At 45.9% G+C, this 10,620-nt stretch overlaps 1 protein-coding gene across 1 annotated transcript in view; it reads right to left on the minus strand.

Annotated features, from left to right (window-relative positions):
* Nucleotides 1-1,024: 1,024 nt before the first annotated feature.
* The window catches only part of LOC119598046 (heterogeneous nuclear ribonucleoprotein L-like), a 36,627-nt gene continuing 27,031 nt past the window's right edge, over nucleotides 1,025-10,620 (minus strand). The window contains exons 7-12 of the mRNA XM_037947685.1: nucleotides 8,157-8,261; nucleotides 5,710-5,785; nucleotides 4,342-4,600; nucleotides 3,313-3,434; nucleotides 1,893-2,043; nucleotides 1,025-1,172 (exon numbers count right to left, since the gene is read on the minus strand). Coding sequence (XP_037803613.1) covers nucleotides 1,047-1,172; nucleotides 1,893-2,043; nucleotides 3,313-3,434; nucleotides 4,342-4,600; nucleotides 5,710-5,785; nucleotides 8,157-8,261 — 839 coding nt within the window. The 3' untranslated portion in view covers nucleotides 1,025-1,046. The remainder of the gene's footprint in view (nucleotides 1,173-1,892; nucleotides 2,044-3,312; nucleotides 3,435-4,341; nucleotides 4,601-5,709; nucleotides 5,786-8,156; nucleotides 8,262-10,620) is intronic.

The raw sequence follows: 10,620 nt of genomic DNA on the forward strand, positions 1-10,620 counted from the left end.
GTAAAACAATTAGCTTCAAATTAATGGTATACTCGTCAAAATCAAATTGTTCAGAGATAAAATTAAGTTGGTGAGATTTATAAAATACACTGACTATCTATGGGCATCATATTACATATCAGGTTTTCAGTTCTCATTTAAGCAAAGTATCTAGAGAGTTCAATATATGATTTTTCTTTCCATAGAAAAAACTACATATATTCTTAAACGATTAACTCAAGGCAAATAAAAATCATTACTTTTTTTACAACAAAATTAGTCTAAAAAATCTTTTTATAACAGCAAAACTGCAGTCTGTATACTAGAGAATTTTTGAAGCTCACCACAACAAAAGCAAGTGATTTGAAAAGCAAAATCATCATTAGCACATTAAGCGACTATGAATGCTTAACCTGTCCATGTGTGACAAAACATCAAGTTCTTGGGGTTAAAAAAAAAAAGGTACCAAATATATTTGCAATCAGACTTACAACATCAAAAGAGTTTTCTTGTCCCATTTCCTTGGGTCAACAACTTGACTATTTTGAATGAGCCAGTTTTATCAGAAGTGTGAAGATCAAGAAATTATCTGCACAAGAGATGCTTGTACCAAAAAAGAAAAGAAAAGAAAAGAAAAGAAAAGAAAAGAAAAGAAAAGAAAAGAAAAGAAAAGAAAAGAAAAAAGAAAAGAAAAAGAAAAAATAGTGGGTAATAAATGCATGACAACTGCTCGAACAAGAAAGTAAAAAATAATAATTATTATAATAAGGATATGCAGATTCATTATTTCAATTATTTCAGCAGCAGAGACATCCTTTGGTTTTGTATCATATCTACATAAAATTTAGCTTAATACTTGTATTGCATTAAATGTGCACATTATACACCAAATCACAGCTTACCCCCTGCCAGTAACAACCAAAGCAATGATTGGACCTAGACAGAGCCATGCTACAAAGGCTTACTCTTGCATAAAAGGAAAAAATACAAAACCAAAGGTGGCCACACTGTATCTCTCAAAATAAAACAAAGTTGGTTTCAAAAGATCCTGCGTCTTTCCCAATGATTCACTCACACTTACTCTTTGATGGGAACAGCTTGATGCTCTTAGGTTCTGTGACTCCCCCATCAATGAACACCTGTTTAAGCTGGTCCTCATCCAGGCCAGGAGGAGTGTTGAAGAAGTGCAGGATCTGAAAAATAGGAAGGGTTAAAGTCAACTTAATTTAATCTTACCCCCACTGAAAGTTAGTTCTCCAATTTTGCATATTTCCATCTTAATGCAAGTAGAACTAATTTGCAATTGAGCCAATATTAACATGGATAGATTTAAATAATTCTGATGGAATGACATTTGAAAATTCTCTTTCCACATGTAAATAACCACAAAATTATTTTATGCCATGATTCTTTTCACAGACCAGCTAGGAAGTGAAGTTGGATTCTTCATAACTGCCAGTAAATGAATTATTTTTGGACATCTCTTGAAAATTCTCTTACTAATCAAGATATAGAAAAGAAAAACAACATACTACTGCTTCCTTCTGTTTTGAAATGACTAAATACACTTGGTTCAAGTGGGACCAAAAAAATAAATATTGTAATCCTGGTATGTGAGAATGAGAATCATATATGATGACTTTTTTTTTTTTTTTCTTTTTTTTTTTCAATGCATAACTTATCATAATAAACTGAAGAAAATTACTAAGTCGGCTAATCAAGAAATAAGATAGTGCTAGCATGTCCTCTCACATCAGCTGAAATATATACAGGTAATCAAATATAATATTAAGTTAATGAACTTGTTTACATATTGAACCGCCATCTCTCACAAAGCTTAAACAAAACAATTTTAGTAATTAAAACAAGTTACATAAAAGGATAAGATGGGATTCGAACTCAAAGACACCCACCTTGGATGGAGGCTGTATCCTGTTCTTGGATGCCATTTCCGGGTTAATGAACCTGTTGTTTTTGTTGCCCATGTAGTCCTTGAAGGAGGGGGTTCCATCGGGCAGGTCATATGGCTGCTGGACATCAGCAAGGAAGGCCTGCTTTGAGTATCTGAAATGGGGAAAAAAAAAACATGACTGAGTATTTTCTGACATGCATGGATGGACGGAAGGGGGAGAAAATAAATTACTGTGTCATATTATAGGCTTCCATTAATAACAAAAATTAGGACTGCCTGCAATTTCAAAAAGATGAGAAATAATATGGGGTAGTATAAGGACATGTTTGACAAAATAATGGGAAGTACTTAAATAAATAACAATAGCTACTATGACAAAAAACTTGCACAAAGCCGGCAAAACAAAGAATGAAATAGAATACAAGAAAAAGGACATGGATGGTGGGAAGCAGGATTACGAAAAAGAACTGCAGCAAGAGAGTGGTAACTCTGCTGCCAACCTGACCCCTAACGTGACCCACAGAGAGTTGGTGAACGGTTCCCCCACTCATGCTCCCGACCCCCAGAACAAAATCAATACCCAATTTTCACCGAGATAAACCTGTTTTCTTTATCGGCTAGCCTGCTACCAGCATAGTGTGGCATGGCTACATCCTGAATGGAAGAATTCTACTACATACTTCATCCCCTAAATTGATATATACAGACAGAAAAAAAAATCCATGACCTATATTGTTTGCATTTTATTGTGTTTATCTTGAGAACAATTGCAAATGTAAAAAGAATAAAAAATTATGAAATAAGCAACTATGATTTGAATACTGATGTCGGTGCAATATTATAATGTTAAAATGTTAATCACCAATCAGTTATGTTAATTCACATTGTGGAATTAATACCACTCTTGAATTTTTCTACAATGATCATTTCTCATTTGACTGATGACAGACAAAAAATAGACATTTATATAGAAAAATGGCAATATAAAAGGATGGCCACACGAGAGGAAAAAAACTGGTAGGGGGGAAAGAACATAACAAAAGATGAAACAGGAAAACCAATGACAATTTGAACAAGATAAGTGATAAAAGGAAGAGAGTAGAGTGAAAATAATTGTGGATCTTTCCGAGTGCATGAACACATGCGTGTGTGAGTGAATGCAAGTGAGAGAATAAGTACAAAGCCATTTGCATGTCCTTCCCCATTAGAGCAAATTAGGAATTCCTCTCAAAAAATAAACACATTAAGTAATAAATAAAACAAATAAATGATAGTAAAAAAAATCTAGAAGGCAGCCGGTCCTATTTGGCCAGCGTTGACACAGCTGAATCCAATTCATCGCTTCGGACTCGACAGATGAAAAGCCGACGAGCGAGCTGTCAACTCCAACTTCACCCCAGCCATCACCCCACTTTACTCACCCAAGTTGCATCTTGCAGCTGAAGAATGTCGTGTTGTTGAGGTTGGCCACAGCGCGCTCAACCGCCAGCGCGTCACCCATCTGGACCATGGCGCACCCCTCCTTCGTCTTCAGGAACTTTATCTGTAGAAGGAACAAGGAAAATTTGCTATATATTGAGGAAGGGAATGATTTTGGTAAAACGGGGTAAATTTTGTAATTCACGTACGTTCTCAAAGTGCAAATTAGTAATGTCTCTTTCTGCCTCGTATGCTGCTCCAATTATTGTTATGTCTAATGTAAATAATGCAAAAGGGATAAGCGATAATACCCTCTCCCGCTACCTTTCCTCACCCCTAAATCTCGACGTGCCCGCACTAGCAAGGACTCGTCCCTTTAACCCCGTGGTCAATAGACACCTCGACGTATGTGCGTGTCGTCGAGGAATGCTACCTCGTGAGAGACAAACGGACACACAAAAAATCAAGGAGTAATCCATTTTTCTTTTATTTTTTATTCTAACGGAGCACCAACGACCGACAACTGCCATAATAAAATTCACACAAATGAGACTTTTTATATTTGCCAACGAGACAAGAATGCAAATAAATCCTTCACTCCAAAAAGACCTATACAGAGGGAGTGGTCGTATTATTGAAAGCTACGGTGTTCACTTTCACACAACAAAACGTTGCCAGGGACAATGCCAATCACACATCCGCCCGCCCACCTGCGAACCGCCCACGTCAACGGGCACCTGGGCAGGCGAGGGACGCGAGTTGCAGCACCCGCTCTTGCAACATATGGGATTCTTCGAGGGAGGGGGGAGAGGGGGTCTTAAATAAGAGAATTTCGGAAGTCATCTATGGGGAAGGGAAATTTTATGAATAACATTTGTGGGTCGGAGGTGGTAGGGTGTTCTTCAGGGCTATTCGATAGGCTTTCCCAACTGAGGGCGCATGGGTGCCGCCGCGTGTCCTATGCACTTGAACGGGCTAACAAACAAGCAAGAGAGGAAGAAAGAGCAGAGGCTGGTTTCCTGTGTACTTACCCTGACAACATTGCCGTAGAGACATAGCAAGTTGAAGATCCTGTCGGCATTCATCTTGTCCTTGTTGAGTCCGTATACCATGAGGACGGCGCCCTGTTGTGGGATGCCGGGCTGGGGCTGTCCCATGGCCTGCAGGGAGGCACCTCCGGGTCCGCCAGCGCCGCCCATGAAGGGACCGCCCTGGCCGGGGCCGCCGCCGCCGCCCACGAGGCCGCCACCGCGCAGTCCGCCGTTACTGATTCCATTGTTCATACCGAACCTGAGAGTAGAAAACGATTAGTTCAAAAAATAAGGCCAAATCCGAAATACCACTGGGTTTCCAACCCCCCAAAAATAGCCATAATAAACACCGAGCAGCCCACATGAGCATGGAAGAGTACAAAAAACATGATCCCCGCCGACACGGCAAGCCTCTCCCGCGCCGACCACCGCCGGGACGCCTCCCTCGGCCCCTACGACGCCAACCCCACCGCCGCCGACGACAAACCCCGGGCGCGCCGACCAACCGCACGGCGCTGTCGCTTCATTACGTGGCCGAAATAAGCATCCCCCCGTCTTCCACTTCTAATTGGCGCTCGACATTCTTATCGATCCATCAATTTAATTGCGTTACCCTGTCACTCTTACCACAAGTCATTAGTTCGGCCTCGACAAATCTATCTTGACAAACTCAAACCTATTAATAGTGCCGCCATTAACACCGCCATCCTCCTCGTCCCCGTCATCATTCGCTTACTATCCGCTGACAACCCTGTTCCATCAATCGGCACTACTAAGCTTACAGCCATTCCTTTTTTTTTTTTCAATTTCCATTCCCTCATCCTTCTTCCCCTCCCCTCCTTACTCTTACCTATCCTATCCTATCCATTCCATTTATTTTATTTCTCTTCCTTATCCTTTCTCTTCAATTTAACTCTCCTTCCTAACCCCATTCCCCCAATGTCACTCCCTTCCCATCATCCAGCGAGTGCCCCAGGGCCCCGACTCCTGGGAGGCAGCCTCTACGTGCGAAGAGGCCAGGCGATAAGTCAATAATTGAGTTAGGAGCGTTCGTTAGGCAGATCCTGCCCCTCGCCCCCCATAAGCCATTGCCTGAGGCCTTACACTCGCATCAGCTTTCTTATGCACAACGCAATGTGATTGCACACACGAACGCACACGCTCGTGCACACACACACACACAATATATATATTACAAAGTAACCACAAGAGTAACCACGTACAAAAACAAAATTACTTGCATTTATAAAAACTGTCCATCTACAAAACAAATATTTGCATTTATATGTCAATATCTGCATTTATAAATCAGTATTTTCATGTATAATACAACAACGAAAAGAAACAAGCTCTTCTCCGGACACACACCTGTCAGGCATGGGGCTGTTGAAGAGGGCGCCGGCTGAGTTGCGTGGGCCGCCCATTTGTCCGTTCATGCCGCCTCCTGGAAAAAAAAATTGGAACATAAGAACAATGAGCAAACAATCAGAGCAGGGGAAGGTGGGAAGAGGGAGTTACGTGGGTATTCGCCGCCGGAAAGGAGTTTTAAAAGCGGGAAAGGTCTAAACAGTTTCTGAAGATTTAGGAAGGACAGGGAAGATAGGAATAAAAGAGGATGGGAGGGAGGAGGAGAGAGAAGGGAGGAAGAGAAAGGAACCGGCTGCATCGCGGCAGGTGGAGAGCAGAATGAAGGGGGCGGAGGGAGATGGAAAAAGATTAAAACAAACAGGAAGGGAGACACAGGTACTCGTGTTGATGTATGAATATTTAACTAAAAGGAAGAAGGGGAAGAAAATAGAGAAAGGGAGGGGGGGAGAATGGGGAGCGGAGAGAAGGGAAGGGAGGGGAAGGGAAAGGGTCGAATCAGGGAAGAAAGGGGATGAGGGGGAGGAAGGGAGAAGGGAGAGATGGGGAAGAGAGGGGAGGAAGGACCCCAGAGCTTCCAAGTCAACGGAGAGCTGAGTAAACATCACGCTAGACCTCAAACTTTCGCCGACTAAATGGGATGTATTCAGACAACACAATGCGCCCAGGCTGTGTTGATTCTGCTACGCGGGATGATGCAGGAGAGGGCAGAGGGGAGGAAAAAGGGGAAAGGTAAATAAGGGACGGGGGAGGGGAGAAGGCAGGGAGGGAAGAGAAGAGAAGAGGGGAGAACGGGGAAATGAGGAAATGGGGGGAGGGGAAGGAAAAAGGAACGTGAAAAAGAATTACATAATTACATATATATATATATATATATATATATATATATATATATATATATATATATATATATAATATAATATAATATAAATAATTCTTCACAAAGAAATAACCTTCCTTAATCCTCCCCCAATAAAATAAAAGGACTAGACAACAGCCGGTCACCAGAAGGTGGTCCTCCTAGACCATGTAGCGGTTGCCCTCTCACACACCTCGCTATTGTCTTCCTCACCTCCTCTACTCTCCCTCTCCCTTCCCGTCTCCCTCTCGCTATGAAACCACTATAAAGAACCCACTGCCTCTCAGCCTCCCTTGCGGTAGCTGCGTTCCTATTTTATTGAGAGTGAAAGAAAGGAAAGGGCGAGTCATAAGAGAAGAGGGGCGGAGAAGAAGGGAGAATGAAGAGGGTACGCGAGATGGTGGGGATGGAAAGGGAAGAGGAGAAAGAGGGGGAGAGAAGGGAGAAAGAAAAGGAGAAAAAAGGGAAATAATAAAAAAATGCAGTTACAGAATGGGAAAAGGAAAGGCAGAGGGCGTGTAAAGGAGAAAGAGAGCAAGAATAAGCAAAGCAAAGAAAGGGCAGATTAAGAGAAAGGCAGGAATAGATAAAGCCACAAAAAGTGAAGCCAAGTAGCGGTGAGGAAGCCTTTTTCACCCCTCGAGGCAAGAAGAAGAGAGAGAGAGAGAGAGAGAGAGAGAGAGAGAGGAGAGAGGAGGAGGAGAGAGAGAGGAGAGAGAGAGGAGAGAGGGAGGGAGGAGAGGAGGGAGGGAGGAGAAGGAGAGGAGAGAGAGAGAGGGAGGAGAGAGAGGGGGAGAGAGAGAGGGGGAGAGAGAGAGGGGAGAGAAGGAGGGAGAGGGAGAGAGAGAGAGAGAGAGAGAGATGAAGAGTTGGCAAGGGAGACGAGAAGAGAGATGCGAGGATAGGAGGCAAAACGAGAGAAGAAAGGCCGCGAGCGTGACAGCAACATAGGCAACAGCAGGAGCAGCAGGAGCAGAAGGAGCAGGAGGGTGACGCCGGGCCGGCATCCCTGGCTCTAGCACCTGAAGCGTGGCAGAGTAAGGTATTGATTTTCCACTTGAAACGGGTGTGTGGAGCAGCACAGACAATTGGATTACCGCGAGGGTGGTGGCTGCCCTCTGTCCCACAACCTCACTCGGGGCCCCGCCTGTCAATCCTGTTTCTCCTGCTCCTGCTTCTTCTCTTTTCCGCTTGTGCTGCCTGTCACTCCAAACCCCTCCCATTCCACTTCCCTTTGAGCAGTCAACGACAAAAGTTGAACGCATGTAAAGTTTCGAAATTCCTTCTAATCAAACCAACAAGAGCTACATGTACTGATTACACCCTGAACCCCAACCCAACATACCCCCTCCTCCCCTGCCCTCCACCTTTCCTGTGACCCCCCTGTCTAAAGCAGTGCCCTGCCTCCACCCCCGCGGGAAGGCCCTGGCAACCCCTGCCAAGGAGCGCCGAAGTTTCCCTTCTCAGCTCAAGGAACACAGGAGAACGAGGACCCAGGCCATAAAAAGAAGGGGGAGGAGGAAAAGAGCGGGAGGGGGGTGAGGGGGAGAGGAGGGCAAGGAAAGGGGGCCCAAAAGAAAAACAAACTTACTGAAGGGTGCAGCGTTCATGCCGAAACCGCGAGGCTCCTGCAGGAGGGGAGGGCGAGAAGATCCTCCGCCGCCCCCACTGCCGTTGTTCTGGGGTTCCTTCATTCCTGCGAAAGAGAAAAAAGGGAAAATTAGTCCACCGGACTTTACAAGTTCTCCGCATTACAGCTTCGAGTTCACCGTACAGTTCAATAGTGAATGAATATTTGATACGCTATTGAGTTCAAAGAATGTGTTCCCGCAGCTCATGCCACTTGCACCACCATTCTCTCTCGAATTAACTTCTATGATTCTACTGTTCATAAGGAGAGACTATTAGCAGCGTCCTCAGAAGTGAATGAATGAATATTTTACTTGGCAATACATGACTTTGCAGGTGCGACTTTTTAATAACAGGGCGACCAAGTGTTTGCTTACCGATTCATGTGCCTTAAAAATAAATAAAATACATATATACACGTAAAAATGTACAAAGATCTGCTCTAGTAGTGTGTGCAATTCGCACCCTTTCGCCTTCCCTCCGTCCCTCCCCGAGAACCTGGGCCGAGGTAAACAACCCATGTCTCGCACTTGCCTAATTGAGAGCTCAAGAGACGCTCACAAACTTTCTCCTCTGGATTCGTTCTTTCCCTTCCCCTCCCGCTCCTCCTCCTCCCTCCCTCCCAACCCCCCTCTTCCTCTCTCCCTCGCACCAGTTTACAACCTAACACCACTAGCCTGCATCTAATATTTATTTCTTCGACATTATCAAGGCGCGACGTGGATTGGCCTTGTAGCAACGTTGACTCCTCGTGTAACTCACCAGGAAGGAGAAAGACTAAAGGAAAAAAGAGAGGAAGAGGAGGAAATAAGAATATGAATAAGATGGAAAGAAGAGACACCAGGCGCTTTAATCCCAAAAGTTCCTTCGTTAATCGAAGGAACCATAAGACAAAGAAAGGAGTTAGAAAAAGATTAAAATAAATCGGAGATGGAAAAGAAAGAACAAACGCGAACAGCAGTAAGGATAAGCAGACTCTTCCCCTGCTGACTAGCCTTGCCGCAGCACGCAGGCGCGCGGCCGACGGCGGCGCAGGCCTAAATCTAAAACCCAAAGCGATGGGAACGATCGCCCCCCTAACCTGACGCCCTGGGTGACGCAAGGAAACAGGACTGAGTATGGGCAGAGTCCGCGGGCCGACCCTTAGGCCACGAAGCCTGCCTTGAGCCCTTCCCTGCTTGCCCTGCATAGGCCTGAGGACGGGCGTGCCTGGGCTGAGTCAGGTCTGGGCGTGGGCCAAGCATCTCCTCCTCCTCGCGGCTCGCCACCGTGACGCACCGCTGGCACTGCCGCCGACGCCGTGGGTGCATTATCTGAGCTTTGTGCCGTGCCGCTCTGCCCACGCCCGCGTCCCTGGCTCACACGTGGGCTGCATTCCGCCCTGCGACGCACACCTGCCAGCCAACACCTTTCGGCCACCAAAGGCGCACGCAAATAAATTATATATATTATATATACATACATACATACATGCATGCATACATACATACATACATACATGCATACATACATGCATACATACACACATGCATACATACACACATCACACACACACACACACACACACACACACACACACGAGAAAAAAATGCCACCGGAACGCGCCCCGGATACGAATTGCCGCCAGAGCCGGACCGAGTACACCTAATTGACATGACTCGACATGACCTCCCCCCCTCCCCAGGCCCCGACACGCCCCTCACATCCCAATGCCAGGCGAGAGGCTCGCCAACGCCCACGGTAATTAAGCTCAGCGGGTGTAGTCCCCTCAAGCCTTCCGACTCCTGAGCCGGGCGTTATGTCTGCTCGGGGCTCAGCAGTCATTACTCACTGGTCGTGAGCCCCCTGCAGTAGCCCGTAGCCCTAGTCGTCTTAATCCCCAGTTCATGGACCGCAGAACAATCTTCCCTCCTTCCTGTCCAATCCTCTCTTCCTCATCCCCCTTCCCCATCGTTTTTAGGTTTCTTCCAACTCCCTCTTCCCCAATCCTTTTTACAGGCTACTTCCTCCCTTTCCCTCTTCTTTCCTTAACCACCTTACGGGCTACTTCCTCTCTCTTCCCCATCCCCCCCCTACAGCCTACTTCCTCCCCCGCCTCCCCACCTCCCCTCTTCCCCATTGCCCTTACGGGCTACTTCCTCCCGCCGCCATCGGAACTGTAATTTCCTTCTCCTAGGGTGTGCCGAAGCAGAAACGTGCCATCCTCAAAGCGCACGTAAGGTCGACGCTCCCCTCGACCAAGCGCCAAGAAAAGGACCTTACGGAGCGGGCCTCGCTGGACCGGAGTCGGGTGGCGCAGCGCCAGAGCAGCGTCGTCCGCCTACACTCCGCCCGCAGACCAATATGATGCTCGCCGCCGATTCTTACCGCTAATTAAGAGATTTTTGTGGTCTCGCACGCACGTTCGTTCGCCTCGGACGGGGAAG

Source organism: Penaeus monodon, chromosome 40 (genome assembly GCF_015228065.2).
Source record: "Penaeus monodon isolate SGIC_2016 chromosome 40, NSTDA_Pmon_1, whole genome shotgun sequence".
NCBI classification, from domain to species: Eukaryota; Metazoa; Arthropoda; class Malacostraca; order Decapoda; family Penaeidae; genus Penaeus; species Penaeus monodon.